This window comes from Drosophila willistoni, assembly GCF_018902025.1.
Source record: "Drosophila willistoni isolate 14030-0811.24 chromosome XL unlocalized genomic scaffold, UCI_dwil_1.1 Seg141, whole genome shotgun sequence".
NCBI lineage: Eukaryota > Metazoa > Arthropoda > Insecta > Diptera > Drosophilidae > Drosophila > Drosophila willistoni.
Genome location: NW_025814052.1, coordinates 5,807,004 through 5,826,056, shown reverse-complemented (window position 1 = coordinate 5,826,056; position 19,053 = coordinate 5,807,004). Strand labels below are relative to the sequence as shown.

The window sequence follows — 19,053 nt, the reverse complement described above, 5'->3', positions numbered from 1 at the left end:
GCGTTACGCACATTTTTGTTTTTTGCATATATATTTCCCTCTTTCTCTCTCTCTCTCTCTCTCTGTCTCGCGAGATTGTTTGGGGGCCTGTCTTTTGATTTTTTAAAGCTTTTGTGCGTGACAATGACAAGGCAAACAACAAGTGCGTGAGTCAAAATGCTCTACTGAGTGAATTTTAAAGACAATATTATATATAGGAAAAAGTTAAACAGTTAAACTAACTCTTGCGATTTCTTAAAATCAAATTTTTATACATATATACTTTACTTCTCTCAGCAGGGTTTTTTTTTGGTGATTTATGAGTTTTGTTTTGGGTTTTTGTTGGTTTTAATTATGACTGATGACGACGACCTTGAAGAAATTGAAATCTAAACAAATTGGACGAAAAGTCCCTGCAAAAATACCCTAACCTTAACTAATTAAGCGAATTCGCAAGACTTGTTCGTTCAGATATAAATGAGATAAATTCTTATGAGAGTGTAATTTCAAGTCGGTATTGTTCTAGCTAATAGTTATCGTTGTGTACTCCTCCCACATGTGAGCACACCCAGACAAACTTCTATGTATTCTCTTTATACTCACCTTCTTCTTTCCTTTTGTCAAGGTCAACATGTTGAGTAAGTTTGATCAAATGAATTTTGGCAGTTTTATTATGCCAAAATACTTTGAAAAATATCCCAAATCGACTTTTTAAATTGTAATTAGAGTAAGTTTTTAAGTGCTTCCTCTAAGAAAATAATCAAAAATCAAATCAACAAGTAACAACAACTTTAAGAAGAGGGATTCGTTTGCACAACAAATAGAAATTAACTTTCCTTTGATTTACTTTAGCTAGATCGACAATGAATGCCCCTCCATTAGATAGAGACCAAGGACTTACCTCCAAACGTTGAGAATTTCTCTTTTTTTTCTTGCTGGTTTAGCTAATTATAGTGTTTGTTTTTTTTTTTCTCAAAGATTTTCATATGGCACAAAATTAGCTTAATAGACCATTTATCAAAATGATTCTATGACCTAGAATCAATAATATTAATTTATTAATAGATGTAATTTCGAAAAATAATAGTATTAATAAAGATTATAGAAATTTGCCAACATTACAAGGAGTTGGAGTTGGAGTTGGAGTTGAAGATGCTAGAAGTGCGGGTGAATTATATCCATAAGGATGAGGAGACTTAAATTATATTAAGACATAAATGTAAGCCAAAAAGCCATTGACTTGAGATCGAGTACCCCAACACTGGACCCGATCTATGGACTTTCAACAATGAAAACAGCCGCAAGCAGCGGATGAACGAATGGAAATTGCTCAAAGAAGAGTAAGACTTTGTAAGTCTAGGTCTAAAAAAGAGCAAAAAAAAGAAGAAAAAAAAATAAATAATAAGCTATCCCAAGGAATATTCGAAGGCGGCAATATGCAAACATAATAATTTGCATATTTTGCCGCTGTCTTCTCGAGAAGACACAGGCAATTCACTCTCTCTCTCTCTGTCTCTCTTTATCTCCCTCTCTTACCTGTTGCCTATGTCTTGGCTTTTGCTGTTGATGGTGGTCAAGCATTGCTGCAAGCTTGACTTCTACTATATAAGGGAGTGGCCTCATAATAGAATTGTTAAAATTGTTCATATTATCTTCTTCTTTTTTGGTTTTGTTTTGCCTGGATAGAAACAAAGTTTTGTTTGTAGTCGTAGATACACACCCAAAACTTCAGTCAGAGACCACACAAAATACATTTCTAAAAGAGAGAGAGAGAGAGATAAGGAGAGGATTGTACCGACTTGCCACATACAGTATATTCAAAAGAGATTCCTATGAATCTGTTTTTTCGGGGGGGACTTTTGTCCTGTATGTTCATATCCATTCCAATTTGTTTGATCATATCCATTCCTTAAGAGTATCAAAAACTAGTCAAACATATCATGAGAGATCGTTTATCCTTATCATCAAGGATACATTTCATAATGTATTTCATTATATTTGTTATTCGCGTTTCTTGCCTTCATAAGCTTTAGAAAACATCAGAGAGAGAGAGAGAGAGAGAGAGAGATTAATCGATATCAGCTTACAATTCATTGATATCGTTAAACTTGACTATACCTTCGATTTGTTTCATACATTTTTATGAGAATTAGTTTGTTTCTGTCTGCTCTTCCACCTGAAAAGCAGCTTGTTTAAAGAATCAAATAAAGTCGTCGACAATTTTGAATACAAGTGAATACTACCTTCGTATATTTATGAATATAAAGATAAACTTACAGATAGTAAAAGCCTTGAGAAAACTTAACAAAATGAGATTATACGATAGATTAGATTAGAAAACTTGGCCCAAATTTGAAAAGATTTAACGCTTAAGAATTGATAATTGAGAGTGAGAGAGAGTGAGACAGAGAAGGGGAGCGAAAGGATGCGATGTTAACATGGCTAAGTGAGGACATGTTAGTTGGCACGCAACCGCAAAACAACCATCCACCCAACTATCCACCCACCCAGCTGCTGCACCTTTCATCCCACAGCCCCACAGCCCCACCACACAACCCACAACCCACATTCAGCTCTCCTGTCCGTCCCCCGTGTGTTTGGCAATTTATGTTGTTGACTATCTGGCTGCAAATTACATGCAGCATTTTTACTTTGGGTCTGTTTTTTTCGAGATAGATAGATATACAGTAGAGGTATGGATACAGACGGCCCGGCACTATATAGTACTAACTGGACATTGGCATTAGAAATCAAACGAAAAAGAAGAGAAAAAAAAAGCCTTTGGCGTTCATTAGCTTTGGGGGCGTTCTGCTAACGTTAATAATAACGGCGACGTCAGCATCAGCATCAGCAGCGACAGCGGCAGCAACGTTCAATTAAAAGTGTTGCCAATTTGCGCCGCCTTGTCCAACTCCAACCCAGCTCCTAGCATGCCCCCCTCCCACCCAAGCTCACCTATTTTGTTCCTACTCTCTGCTTTTCTATTTTTTTTTTTTTTTTTGCCTTTGCTTGTAATCAGGAAATTCGATTTTCTTAATGCCACATAGAGGAAAGACCGGACACCGGTCTGGGATCTGGGGTTTGGGAGCTGGCCTGGTCTGGGCCTCATCCAGTCTAATATGCGCGTGAATTTATTAACGCTTATTTTAGCCGTTTGCTGCCTTCGGATTCGGGGGCGTGTGCACGCCGATTGCATTTTTTTAAATAAATTCTAGTGCAAACGGCGCGTGACAGGAGACTTTTGGTGGTGCCGGTGGCTGGGGCTGGGGTGGACAGTGTTCGAACAACTGGGAATAGTTGGTGGCCAGTAGTCTTTTTCTCTATTTCTTTGATCTATTTGGACTTAACGATACCCTGACAAATGAGCATAAAACATCTTGAGATGCTACCCATTGAAGAGCTTTCTTCTAAGCATCAAAATCCTTCCTTCTATCCATAGTAGCTGACTTACATTTGGCAGTTTGTACTGTACTTCGAAAAAATTTCACGCCTTCCTGTAAGAAGAAAATGGTCAAAAAGCCAAAACCTCATTAGGCTAGAGCGAAATCTATATGCGAAATGGTCGCTGCCGCCTTTTCAATTTGCCAGCAATGAAAATTTACAACATGGCCAAGGCAGAGAAGTGTTTGTGGCTCTTAGCTCTTATACACTTCCACTCCCACTCCCACTCCCACTCCCTCTAGTCTACTCTAGTCTAGTCTATGCAACTCCTCCTTAATTTTTTTCCTCCTGATATCGCCAAAACGATCATTGCATACCCCAAGGCGTACATGCGCACATAAAAATCGACAGCTATGAACTAACTTGTTGTCCTGGTTTGGCAGACGGCAGCAGTAACCACAGCAGGAACTGCAGCAACATCGGCAGCAGCAGCAGCAGCAGCAGCAACGGCGTCATTGTCATTCGTGGCATGTTCACGCCCTAACGCCTGCAGCCTCTTCTTCTGAATGTATATACATACATATATATACATACATATATAAAGAAGGCAAAGCTTAACTGAAAGACTGAACTGTGTTGTTGATGTTGTTGTTGTTGTTATTGGTTGCTAGGCATCTTCAAAAGCAGCCGGCCAGTCGATTGGCCAAGGCCTTATCGTAAATCTAATAAATGTTTTACTTCTAGCAACAAGAGATTGAGCAAAAAAAAAAAGAGAATGGAAAGTGGCCAGCAAGTAAAGGAAATGCAATGTATATAAAAATATATTAATATTAAAACTTTGTCAACTTTATATCAAGGCTAAAAAAAAAAACTCCACTTTGGCCAACGTCACGGAAATTCTTGGCCCATTTAAATCTTTTGCAAACTAAACCAACGAAGGGGTCCTTCTTTTAACAATCTGACTAAACAACTTTTAGAACCAATAAAATTCAGTTTAAACTTAAAACTAGCCGAGCTTATAAGCTCATCAATGCTCTTTCATCTTTACCTTTTGGATTCTAATATACCTCAATCCTTTATATTGCTGTCTGAGACAAAAAAAGACAAACATTTTTGTTAACTAGAATATAAATTTTACTATTTTGTTGCCTCTCATTGAGAAGTAAGTCTAATGCCATTTTTTACTGCATAGGATCCTGAGAAAGGTTTAATGGAGCTCTATTAATAAAGGCTCAAATACCCCCAGGAGTTAATATTAAAATAGACGATTTAGCAACTGAATGAGTTAATCAAGACTCTGAAAAGAGTTTAGAAACGAACTCTTTAAAAAAGATATACCAAACCGTTAGAGAAATAAACCTAAAGATGAAGATTAGATTAGATTAAGCACTAGTCAAGTTGGATGATTTTAACGACCTTTCATTGGATTGATATTAAAGATTTTGATTACCGGCTTGAGGTCGACTACTGAAATAAAAATGAATATGCTACACTTGTTTTTAGTCTCCAAATAAAGACCTAAAAACTCATCATCTCTGTATCTCGCTCACTTTCTCTCTCTGTCTGCCTCTTTGGCACGCCTTGTTTCTTTTTGGTATGAAAGTAAACAAAAATTAAACAAATGTTTCTTGGTTCTCTTTCTTTTTTCAATAGGTGGTCCTCTCGGCCAGTTCCTCGTACTTCCGGAGCCTGTTCCTAGAGCACCCCGAAAGACATCCAATTGTGATATTGAAGGACGTCCGTTTTGCCGAGCTGCAAACTTTAGTTGAATACATGTACAAGGGCGAGGTGAACGTGCAATATTGTCAGTTATCAGCGCTGCTCAAGACAGCCGAATCACTTAAGGTAAGCTAAGAATGATAAGATTATATTTCAGATTAATTAAATTGAGGAAATTTTTAAAGGTTAAGGGTCTTGCCGAGATGACAAATCAGAATACGACATCGCGAGAACCTGAACGTGAACCCGATCGATTGCGTCCTCACTCGCAGGCGACAGCAGCGACAAGCGCTGGTATTACTGGTGGATTAGTTGGTGGCGGTCCTAGCAAAATGTCCGATGATTCCACCACTGTATTGGATGCCACAGCAGCCTCAGCCACAACTAGTTCGACACAGTCGACAGTAGCAACAGCAGCAGCAGCAGCAGCACAAGTAACAGCAGCATCAATAGCAACAACATCATCAACAACAACAGCAACAGCGATAGCAGCATCAATAGTTGCAACAACATTAGGATCAATCTCATCAAGTTCAGCGTTAGAAAATGCAACTGCGTCAACGGTAGCATTGGGAGTGGGTATGGGAATGGGAATGGGAGTAGGAGTAGGAGTGGGTGGGAGCAGTGGGTCGTCAGTTAATGAATCCGCCAATAGCCTACAGAAACGTGAAATCAATGACAGTTGCTGTCCATCGCCAGCGAAACGTTCAGCAAGCAGTAGCAATGCCGCTGCTTCACATTCGACACCCATTGACCTCGATCCGGATGATGCCGATGATCATGATAATGATGATGATGACGATGATGATGATGATGATCAGCATGATGAAGATGATCAGGATGATCAGGTTGTTGTTCACAGAAGGGAGAATGTTAACGATAATGTTGCCGATGTTGATGAGGATGAGGATGCACCCATGCCGCTAGATCTCTATCAAAGACGTGCTGCCTCTACGGAGACGCTGCCCGAGAGTAATAATAATAATAATAATAGTAATAATAATAATAATAATAACAATAATAATAATAATAATAGTAACAACAATAATAATAACTCAACAAGCAGCAATAATAACAACAACAATACAAACAGCGGAAGTGGAACTGTCAGCGGGAGTAGCCATATAAAGGCTAGCAGTTGCTTCACTACCTCACTTACTGCTGCCGCATCCGCATCTGCATCCGCATCATCACCCGGCGCCAGCAATGGCGATGCACCCGAATCCTCCTCAAGCATTGCTGTCGTGGCCATCGATGACGATGACGATGACGATGATGATGTTGTTGACAATGACAACATCATCGACGATGTCGACGCATATTGTTACCGAAATATGGAAACCCAGGCGGCCGAACATGAGGCTAATGCAAATGCTGCTACCGACCATCCTGCACACAATCAGAAAGACAATGACGAAGATGACGATGGCGGTGGCGGTGGTGGTGGTGAGGATGCTGAGATGAGGCCAGTTGCTGGGTCACGTGCAACAAGTGGCGCACGACGACGTGCCGAGGCAACGGCCGCAGCTGCTCGAGATATTGCCCAAAGGATTGCCCATCATCAGAGTGTCCGGCTGGGTCAAACACAGCCGCACAGCGATGACGATGATGTCGATGATGAGGACGAGGATGCCCTGAGGGCGGCACAAGAGGCTCTAATCGGTGTCGGTCAGCTGCCCATTACCAAAACAGAAATCGTCGACGATGACTATGACGATGAAATGGATCTGGATGACGACGATGATGCAGATAATAGCAGTAACGATATGGGTCTCAACATGAAAATACGCAGCAGTAGCAGCGGAGCTGGCAGTGGTGGTGGCGGTGGCGGTGGCGGTGTGGATCTCTCGACAGGCTCAACTGTCATGCCAACATCCTCCTCCACAGCGGCAGCGGCGGCAGCAGCAATGGCAGCAGCAGCAGCAGCGGCGGCGGCGACGGCAGGCCTAATTGATTCACAACGTTCCACACCTGCAGCAATGTCCGGCGGTGTATCCGATCTGAGTATGGGCCAATCGGGGCGACCATTATCGCGCAGTTCACGTGACAGTGCAGCAGGTGCTCCAGATTGTAGAGCCACCAGTCTCCTAAGTCCCGGCAGTATAGCCAGTCTCTTGCCAGTGCAATCGGTGCCATTGGTAAGATCATTTAAGAGATCTCTTTTCTCTCATTCGTAGGTTAATTCGCCATTTCTCCCACCCATTTCTCTTGCAGAGTCTCAAAAAAGAGATCGATTGCGGTGATGATGATAACAGCAGTCACAGCAGACACATGCAACCTCGTTCGGCATCAGCTGGCGGCGGCCTAGGCGGCGAGCTAGATTATCGCGCCTCTCACGAATCGGTAAGTCCCTTCATTAAGATATTTACGAGCATACAAAAAAAGAAACACAACCCAAGCTATCCCCTTCCCCCCGCCCAACAAATCCAAAACAAAATTAAGACACCCATCCAACCTACATGAAAGCCCCAAAGTTGATCAATCCAAGACCCCCCCAAGGCCTCTTTCCATACAAACAACAAACTAAAATTATATATACATATTTATAATTCAGTGAATGCTTTTGCTGCTTCGATAGGACTGACAGAGAATCAAAAAACCAAATCAACCAAAATTATTATTATATTCCAAATTTATTAAATTCTAAATGAAATTTCGAAAACCAAATTCGGCCCATCCAAAATCAACCATGCAAACAATATCTGTCTCTTCCAATATAAAACTCTCAATATAAGCCAAAGACATGTTTTTAAGTGTAACAATTTATTATTCTCTATTTCTCTCTGTCTCTCTTTTTGTCTGTTTATTCTATATGTATTTTTATATATACCTACATATATGTATATAAGCATAAGCCTATATATATATATATATGTGTATATATATATATATTTTATTAAAAATCTATATACATATATATCAACTATTTATCAAATCAAGCAAAAAAACAAACTACAAAACAAAAAAAAAACAAAAAAGTCAAAACTCAACATATATTTTTGCTCTTCGTCGTGTTCTTTGTCTATGAAATTTATATATATTTATATATACTATTATATAACCTATATATACCTATACATATTTTACTATATAACCATTTTTGATTCCCCCCTCCCCCTGAACCCCCAAAAACCTATACCCTTTCAAAAAGAAACAAAGTTTATCCACCACAATTACAAAGTAAAACCTATCTCTATCTACCAACCTAGCCCCCAAAAATATGCAATTTTTTTTCGTTTCTTTTCGATTCCTTATGTTGAAAGTATTTTTCATAAATTTCTTTAAATGTGTAGAACAATTCTCTTGTAACCTGTGTATAACTTAATTTTCTATTTGTATATTTGACTGTATTTAGCTAGCCATCTCTCTCTATCACCCAGACACAAACTCACACACTCTCTAAATGTCGTTAGATATATGTATATTTGTGTATTTGTGTTGTATATACAATTTATATGTTTAAATATTCGTATCACACATACACACACACACACACACAAAACACACGAACTCTTATATAATATTTTAGTTATATATTTTTTTAATTTGTTATTTAGCTTCTTTTTTTTCCATATGTAATGTAGTTATTCCTTCTTCTCCCCCAACCCACCAACTTGCTGACCCCAAGAGCCCATTCTATATCTATACCTATATATATATGTATGTATTTGGCGGCAATTTCCGTTTGCAATTTGCCAATCCTTTTTGCCACCTTTTTTACGTTGCAATTTCTTTTCATGTTATTTTAGTGAAAAACTATTTTATATTTTCATTTTTCTGTATCTACATGTAATCCATGTTTCCATGTTTGGTTTCACTTTTTTATTGTAGCACAATTGTTTCGTCTCTGGTTATTGTTGTTGTTGTTCTAGTATAGTTATACTATAATAATTTACAATATGGCTGAAAACCAATCGGCCCCAATCCCCCCTTGTACCCTAAAAACAATGAATAATGATCTACGATTCGAAACGACGCAATAACAAATCACTAAAAGATGTGCTAATGGAAAATAATCTATTGGTTTATCTTCGATATATGCAGTTAGCACCTTTGGGAGTCCTTTTGAACTTTATTTCCTCTGACTTGTATGGGATTTGCTATTTGTAATGGAAATTCATAGGCCAAACTCTGTTAGTCTCTTCGTTGATAAAGTTCATTTAATTTTTGAGGAAATCAAAATGATTTTCTTTTAAACTCAATTATTCGTTTTGATTTCCCGTGTTGTTCTTAGTGTCCTGTGCGACTGTGCACACAACTGTACACAAAATACAAAAATTTCTTACTGACAAAACATTTTCGCTTCCGGCATATATATATTTTTTGCATTACCTACCAACACGGCTGGCTTCCTTTTTTCTCTGCCTTCGTTTTGCTACTGTCATTTTAGGTGGGGGGAAAAACAATTTTGGTTCACAAACAAAAAACCACCAAAAAAAAAAAAGCTATCCGCTGACGTTTTATTATATTCCTTGGCTCTATGCTCTGCTCTGCCCTTCCCTGCCCAGTCTTGCCCTTTCTCTTCTGTGGCGGCGACGGCGGCGAGTACTTTTTTTCTTTTGGCCACGTCATCAGTGCAAGGAATAAGTACACACAAAAACGAAATGAAACGAAAAAAACAAAAACACACACAAATAAAAAAAATTTATATATATATATATATATATATATCAACAACGCACTTTGTTGCAACTCTTGACAAGAACGCACACGGACATACATACATACATACATAAAAGCGCGCGCACATTGAGGACACACAGAGGACACGGCAGAGACTTGGTTCACAGGGCCCCAGATGGTACACACGGACACCCCCAAACGGACGAGCAGGAAAATGTTGTCAAAAACGCAGCAGGCCAAATCTTTTACACAAAAAAAAGTGTATATATATATATATATGTGCATTAAAAACATATAGCATTTGATGAAATTATGCCACAGACTATCGAATACCCTTTAACAAACCTTAAAGAATGAAATCGTTGATAGGGAATTAACTTTTGTTTCATCTCCCGAGTTTCTTTTTTTGTGCATCTGAAATCAAAGAAAAGTCGAATCAAATCAAATGAAACTTCTGAAAGTTATCGATAACTTAAGTATAGTGAAACAATAAAAACTGTCAATGGAACATTTGGGAATTGAAACAAATGCAATAAATTGAGCTTATTGTTAGTGAAATCAAAAACTATGAACGAAACATGCCTTTAGATCGATTTCTCATAATGTTTATGAGAAATTAACTCATAGCCGATATACCTCACTTTTGTAAGGGTATATTTATCCCAAAAAAAAAATGGGCGCAAAAAAATGGAAACACAAACCGTCAAAAATAAAAAAATGCAACCGCCTCAAGTCGCCAAGCTTGACGTTCACAAGTGCAAACATACTGGCAAATGCGTTTTATCCCCCTCTATGTGGAGCCTTTTGCGTCTTTACCCCCAAAAAACTCATCGTTGCTGCATTATAAATATGTATGTATGTGTGTACGTTGACGCTTTTCTTTGATACCCTTCCATTTCATAGATAACAAAGGTAGATGCGTCATTGCTCTAGAAACTTTATTAGTTCAGACTCTATACAGATATGGATGGGTATGGAAAGGAAAAGCCTAAGACTTGAATATTTGATGGAACGAAAATTAAGTTGAAATATGTTTTTATTCCAATTGATTTCGCATTGGCCTAAACCTTGGTAATTTTGTGATCCATAACTTACTCGTTTCTCTTTCACTTACTTTTGCTCTCTCCACTTATCTTGGAAATTTGAATAAAAACGACAAGTGGAGGCGAAGGGCATACAAACAGCATGGATATACATACATACATACTGATAAACATACATATATTTATGTATATGTATCTGTATATATAGCAAAATTAAAGCAAACAGGGAAAAAAATTCACAACTTTTCCTTTATTTTTTTTGTGTGTTTTCTTTTTTTTTTTTGAAAGCTTTAGGGGATCCTGCATTTTCTGCATACATCGGCGTATGCGTAATATTTGTATTTAGGCCTTTCGCAAAAGTGTACATAGGTATATATGAAAACGGCTACTACCCCCACGCCCCTTGCCCATTCCATTTCCTCTGCTTTTTCGCTGCATTGCAGCCTAACTCCACAGCCAACAAAAAAAGGCTAAAAGCAAACACACACACATGAAAAAGTAAAGAAAAAACAGAGAATCTGTCAATCAAGGGAAATAAAAGTTTGAAAATCACACAAAAAAAAAGTAAAAAAGAAATATATATATATATATATTTTGATAAAAAGCAAACAAACAAAAAATAAAATACTCAGAAGGCAACAAATGCCAAAGCGAAAATTTATTACAATATGGGAGTTAGGTGGGTGTAGGTGGAGGAGGGATTTTCATCTACTAGAGTGTGTGTGTGTGTGTGTGTGTGAACCACGCACATTGCACATTTGTGGAGCTTCTGGGTCTAGGGTGCCCCCTCCCCTTCCACCACCCAATTGTAATCAAGGTTGAATGCGTTGATTGCAAAGTTTTTTGAAGAGTCTTTTGCCTCCTTTTTTTATAGACCATTTCAATCAGCATTCCAGTCAACTGATAGTTAGCTAATGATCAGTTTCGTTATATTTTAAAATCTTCAATTTAAATTTAGCAAATCGATTTGAAGGTGAAAGAATGTTTAACATTTCTTTACAAATAATATTAATGCCAGAGAGAACTGTAGAAATTCAAGTAAGAAAAGAATCAAAAGGATTCCGCTGCATAATTCATCCCTAAATGTATGCAACACAATTTTAAAGATCTTGGTATTTGTAATATTCAAAAAAAAGTTACCAAATAAATAAATTAACCAATATTTTCCAAAAATTTTCTTGGCATCAACAGTATCAGAAAACTATATCATGTAGCTCATCTATTTATTGCAATATATATACATGTCTGCGCTTTTATTGCTTACCATATTTGAATTCAAAATAAAGAAAAAAAGTCATAAATTGCTCATCGGTATACACCGACTTTCTATCCGCCCTTTCCCTTGTCAGTGGCAGCAAAAGTGGCAACTTGAAACCATTTGCTGCCCTCCTATTTCTATCATTGGGACCGCATCGCCTCATCGTCATCGTCATTCAATGTCTGACTTTTTGTTTCGTCTGCCGTTTTTATACAATATTTTTGTTTATACGTTTTTTTTTTCGACTACTTGGCACTGCCAAAGAACGCATACAAACATGCATTCATATATAGCATATAAATATGTGTGTATGTGTGTGTGCATTTTATTTTTTATTAAAAATCAAGCCCTCAAACAAATGCACACACACACACTTACAGAATCCACTTTTTGCCTGAAAAAAAAATATCATTGCATACGCGCAGGTGCCTTTCCCTTTCTCGTTCATAACTCGTTTCCCGCCCCAAACTCTGCAACAAAAACAAAAAAAAAGGAAGAAAAAATTATAACAATACATAATAATTTGTGGGAGGAGTGAGGAGATGTGTGTAGAGGGGCTGGGAAGGGGGGGTTAGATAGAAGAAAAATATTTGCTATAGTCTCTTCCGCTCTTATCCAACGACCCTTCTGGCCCCTTCCATATTTTCGCACGGATATTCTATAAACGAAAAAACCAAAAACAAAAACAACAAAAAAATCCCAAAATAATAATACAAATAGAAGCTTGTTTCTAAAGAGTTTTCATTACAAAAACAAATTCTGTGGCATGGTGGTTTGGGGCTTCAAAATGTGCTTAAAGCTTTAAAATGGCAACCAAAAAAAACTCAACGCACAAGCAAAAGAAAGAAAATGACAAGTGCATAGAAAAAGGAAAAGACAAAATTAAATAGAAAGGCCGACGACCGTCGAAAATTGTTGCCCAAAAAACCAGACGCACATCGATCGATATTTGATTATTATACGGCGACGACGACAACTGTTGACGACGACGACGACGACGACGGCGACGTTGATGATGATGATGAAGATGTTGCAGACATGCCAGGACCAGAAGCAAAACCAACACCACTAACAGGACGAGGATACGGGAGCACCAGGAGCAGGACATAAAAATCAATGTAGTGACTGTGCGTTATCGTAGATAATGATTTCATTAAGGCTTAGGCTGGCTGAGTTCAAACTCTCCAAGTCTCTCTGCCTTGGAGTTCAATGACATTTTCCAATTTACTGACGCATATAGACTTGGCTCTATTGGTGGCCTCTCACTTCTGTGTGTGTGTGTGTGTGTGTGTGTGTGTAACTGACCCACATTGACTGGCTACACATACATGAATGTTGCCCCATTGCTTGAATTCACTTTTTGGTTATTCAATAGACTGCATTTCATTTGTGACCATCTGCAATTTTCTAATGGATAGTTCTTTGCCAAAAGGTCACCTGACCCGACCAAACCAAATGCCATCACGCAATGCCAAAAAAAAAACATAATTTCTAAAAGAAAGCAGTGCAATAGACCAAAATTGAATTTTGTGGGTTAGGATTGAATAATCAATGGCAACAACTTAATTCACTCCATAAAGGCAAATAAAAGTCGCTTACCTTTTTTCTCATAAAATTTTGGGATTTTTTTAACTCAAACTTCGTTGATCATGAGATTGTGTTTGACGGAAATTTTTGCATATTCACTGCCTAGGCGGATCTAGGGCTAGAAACTTTTCTCCTTAAAGTATGCAATAGGCTGCATTGTTTTTCAAAAAACTTATTACATTTCGTTTGGTTTATTATCTAAAAATTTGTTTGTCAACGCTGCTTGTATGAAAAAAACATTTCGAAATTTATTTAAATCTTTCAAAAAGGGAAAACTTGGACTTCTTATTGCATACTTTAGGGAGCAAAGTGTTCCCCATTACAGTCGTAGCCCTGTAATTTCAAAGGATGTCTCTCTTTCTTTTGATCTCTCTCTTTCTCCCATGCTCTAATTAGCTATCTCTCTTTCTCTCCCACTCTTTCTCTTTCTCTGCTGCAATCAATTGCACACAATATTCATTATTCTTTTTTTGGCCTTAATCTTTTTTCTTTAAATCCAATTTTAACATTGATTTTTCATTTGTTTTCAATACATATTTTGTTGTTATTATTATTATTATTGTTTTAGTTCTTCAACAACAACAACAACAATAACAACTAAGCCTGCCAACCTAATTACTAAAACATCCCCTCATCCTTCTCCTCCTATTTGCTACCCAATTTAAAGCACATTTACATACAAAACCTTTCATTCAAAAAGCATGAGCCTAAAACAGAAACCATTTAAAAAACAAAATTGATGCTATTACATATTTACACAAACACACACACACACACATACATAAATGCAATACCTTTTGGCGCTTAAATGGAATTAAAAACAAAAACCAAACCTAAGTGCTTTAACTAAAGTACCTATTGAGAACAAAAAACAAAAACCCAAAATAAAATCAAATTCGGCTTGACAAAAACAAAAAAAACCAACAAAATTTTCCCGCACAAGATTTGAACTGAATATATATATATATATATTCACACACATTTCGAAAATAAAATTCAAAATTAAGCACTCAACTCAATTGGGACTTCTAGTGGACAATAGTTAATTTTTCCATACGATTATTTCGTCTGTTTAGTTATTTATACTAACCCAAAATAGTTGTACCTTCTTATCTATCTATAAAAAACAAAAAAAAAAAACATATAAATAAATATATTTTATGTTTGTATTATCTATCCTCTCTATATACTTATTTATACATATATAAATGAATGTAATTTTTTTTTTCTTGCTCCAAAGATCTTGTTGCTTTCTTTAACTCGCCTCTCTATTTGTCTCTCTCACTGTCTCTCTCTCTCTCTTAAAACTACCTCTATATATCTCAATGTGTCAAATTGTGTGTTGTGCTTTTATATAATCAATCAATAAAAAAGAAAAAAACCTAAACAAAACATATATATATATATATATACCATCGATAAAATCAAGAACAGGAAACAAAGCCATTAAAAAAAACAAGAGAGGGGTCTATCAAAGCAGAAAAAAAGACAAAACAAACAAAATTGAAAAGAACAAAAATCTTTATCTAAATCTGAACGTTGTGCTATTAAATAATAATACTGAAAAAAAAATATTGAAAAAAATCTACAAGTACGAAATGATGAAATGCATTAACTATAAATAAGTAAAAAGCGCTTTTGGTGTTTTCTAAGCTAAAAAAAAAATTAAAAATAACCGACAAAAAGAAAAAGAAAAAAACTGCAACTCGTAACAAAAATTCGAATTCCACTTCATGGTATTCAATCCAAAAAGAAATTAAAAAGAACTAACATAATACTCTCACACTCACACTCACATTTACACTTACACCAACACTCAGACACACACACACTCATACAACACACACACACACATAAACACACAAAAACAGGCATACAAATATTTTCCTAATATCTATATATACTATATATATACATACATATATATGTACTATCTAAATGTGGAACGCTTTTACATAAATCGTTCGTTCGTTGTGTGTGTTACTATCTTTTACATAAACTAAATGTGTGTGTGTTATCATTTCTTTTTTATCTGTAATTTTGAAATGTTAAAACTTATGGTTTATTTTTTTTTTTTTTTTGAAAATTTTAATTTTTTATTTTCTTTCAAAATAATAAATTCAATATACATTTCCATTATCCCCATTTGATTCGATTCTTAACAATTATAAATCGATAAATCGATATCAAAGCATCGATTTCCTCTTTTGAATTTCTAAGCAAGCAAAGATCGATAAATCAAATCGATTTTTTCAATTTGAATTACTTAGTAAGCTGAAACCGATAAATCAATATGGAAAAATCATTTTTCCCCCTTTTGAATTTCTAAGCAAACAGAGATCTTTAACTTATGATTGAAAAATCGATATTCCCATTTGAATTTCTTATCGAACAACAAACCGATCATGAAAAGTCAATTGATAAATTCTCTTTGACTTAATATATTGCATATTGTTGTTTTATGGACATGGAATATGACATTTCTAATGGGTAACCAAATATTTACCAGAATTTCAATCGATATTAGCAAATATCAATAACTTATCGATCATCATCGATATACTCAAAAAAAGAAAACTTTGATTGTTGTAAAAACAAAATTGAAAAACTAAATAAATCTGGTTATTAAATTTGGAGTTTTTCCTATTAAAATCTATCAGAAATCATAAACTAGAGATTAAATTCTCTTATAAAATTCTTGCGTAAAATCGTAGTAACAAATAGAAATTACAAATATTTGAGTCCTTGTTTTAGTCAAATTTTTGTTATAATCTTTTATGATTATGATTGATCTCAATTTTAACAAAATGCAAGAAATAATTTTATACATTTTTACGATTTGATTTGCCTTTTTGGTTGAATTTATTGTTGTTTTATTTTAAACATAAATATTTGCTGTTGTCTAAGTGTCTTGTACTTTACATTGTTGTTTCATTCACAGTTGTTTCTATGTGTATGTATGGATGTATGTTTGGATGTATGTATGTATGGATGTATGTATGTGTGTGTGTGTGTGTGTGCGAGCTTGAGTTAAGATAACAGATAACTGTAATTTCGTTTTTGGAGTTTCACTTTTCTTCTATATCTGTGTGTCTTTTTCTATATCTTTATGTGTGTGTTTGTGTTGTGTTTTTCTCTTATCATTTATTATCATATCTCATAATAATCTATTTATACACAGACATAATACCATATGCCTTTAAAATAATCTCTATAGGTGTGTGTGCGTATGTATGTGTGTGTGTGCGTGTGTGTTTTTTAAACTTAATGTTGTGCGTTTTGTTTCATTTCATGGCATATTTCATAGCATACATTCAAGGGCTGCAAAAGCTGTTGAGCTTTTTTTGACATCTATTTGACTGAATACATTAATGCATACATACTTAGCTATACATATATGGCATAGTTTATGGCTCATTCCCCGAGCTTGGAATTGTACTATTCTCTTAAGACACTTAAAAAGCCATTGCAATGGCAAATGCATCGAATTTGAACTCAATTTTTGCAGCCCTGCAAATAGCTAAAGTAACGAACGTGTGTCTGTATGCTTGTGTGTGTGTGTGTGTGTGTGTGTGTGTGAATCTATGCAGCTGTCTGTTCTTCCCCACTTTGATCGAAATCTAATCTTATCTACTTACATACACATACGTATATAACGCGTAAGTCTGATGTACTAATATATGACATTCTACCACATAATACAACTAAGGTTTTAAGAAATTGCATTGCAGCATTTCGCCCAGATTCGTTTTGATGATGGCCAAAATAACGTGGTCGAAACTATTAAAAAAGAAAAATATATGAAAATCAAGAAAAACCCTTTTTGAAGAACGCTGAACGAGTTTTCCCCCCTCTTGAAATTTTAACAATTTTCTGTTGTTTTTTCCCCTTAGTTTTTCGTTTTTTTTCGCATTTATTTACGTTTTTATTTCCCTTCTTCGTCTTTCTTTCTGACCTTTTTGTTGTTGTTGTTGTTGTTGTTTCCACCTTGTGTCTTTTTCGTTGTATACAACCATAAAAAATAAATAATACGAAAAGAAAAGAATAAAAAAAGAAAACAAGAATATCATTTTTCAATTCATTTGATTTGATTGAATATATTGTCAAGAAGTTGATCTACGTTTTTTGCAAATGGCTGTGCTGAATGAAAAACTTTTTGTTAACAAGAGAAAAAAAAAACACCAATAAAAAAAATTCAAATTTAAACATTAAAAAGAAAAACAACATCAAAAGCTAAACAACTGTTTTGGTGTAAAGACATTTGACCAAGAGTGAGAGTTCATGGACGACTCTTTCAACACTCTTTTCTTTGAGCATAAGTGGAAAAACTTCTTGAAAATAGTTTTGGGTTTTATTTTGACTACACAAAAAAAAACTAATAAATAAAAGAAAAAAGTTGAAAAATATTGAAAAAAGGAAGAAATTTCAAAAACAAAAGACACGATTTGGACCCTCTCTTGAGTTTTTGTCGTTTAATTGTGTTTTTTTTTTCGTATTTTGATCAAAAATTCTGTTTTCCAAATTTGTTTTCTGACATTACATTATCTATTATTTGTTTTTTTTTTTATTTATATATATATTTTGCACAGCAAATCTTGGTTGTTTTGGATAAAAAAGCATTCAAAAAAAAATAAATTTAATTGGCAAAAAAAAATATTTTCTTTTTTTTTGGCTTGGTGAAAACTTTGTTTTTTTTTCCATATATATTTTGATGCCTGCAAAACCAAAATTTTGTATATTTTTTTGTTGTTTTTTTTTTTTTTTTTTTTTGTTAACTAGTTCAAGTAAAACAAAACGAACGTTTGAACATGAATATGAAAATGCGCGCGAAACTTGTCAACGTGAAGTTTAAGTTAAGTTAATTTATGTTACAAAAATGAAACCAAAAAAAAAAAAAACAAAACAAAACAAAAACCAAACAAAATACCAAAAATGTTAACCAAAACGAAAAACAAAATGAAACGAAAGAAAACCAAAAAATATTTTATCATGTTTAACGTACGATTATGCGACGTTTTTCGAACAACGCCCAAACAAAAATCGAAATTCAACTTCTTGAAAAGCAAAAACAAAAACAAAAGCTAAAAATTTAATAAAGAAAATACAAAACTAAAAGATAACTAAATTTAACAAAAAAAAAAAAAGCAAAATACTGTATAAAAAAAAAGAATTTTTAAAAGCCACAACAAAATACACAACGAAAAGAAGTCATGCTGTAATAAACCCCCTCTTGTTAGTTCTATATATATATATATCTATTTTTTTTTTGTTTCTTTCCATGTTAGTTTATTTTTTTTTTCTGTTTTTTTGTGGTCGAGTTATGCGTAAAATTTTCTGGTCAGGCGTCTGGAGAGGCGAGGCAAGGCGAGAGGAGAGAAGAGAAGGCGCCAAGGCGCTTTGCAATTTAGTTTCCACTCTTCCTTATGAGAACTCAAAACAATAATATTTAGTTTATTGGTAACT

At 35.2% G+C, this 19,053-nt stretch overlaps 1 protein-coding gene across 4 annotated transcripts in view; it reads left to right on the top strand.

Annotated features, from left to right (window-relative positions):
• Window positions 1-19,053, top strand: part of LOC6648257 (longitudinals lacking protein, isoforms J/P/Q/S/Z) — a 131,688-nt gene that overhangs the window by 88,757 nt on the left and 23,878 nt on the right. For all 4 annotated transcript variants that reach the window (XM_047011407.1, XM_002071491.4, XM_015177165.3 and 1 more), the window contains exons 3-5: window positions 5,014-5,205; window positions 5,265-7,217; window positions 7,294-7,422. In XM_047011407.1, the coding sequence (XP_046867363.1) occupies window positions 5,014-5,205; window positions 5,265-7,217; window positions 7,294-7,422 (2,274 nt within the window). The remainder of the gene's footprint in view (window positions 1-5,013; window positions 5,206-5,264; window positions 7,218-7,293; window positions 7,423-19,053) is intronic.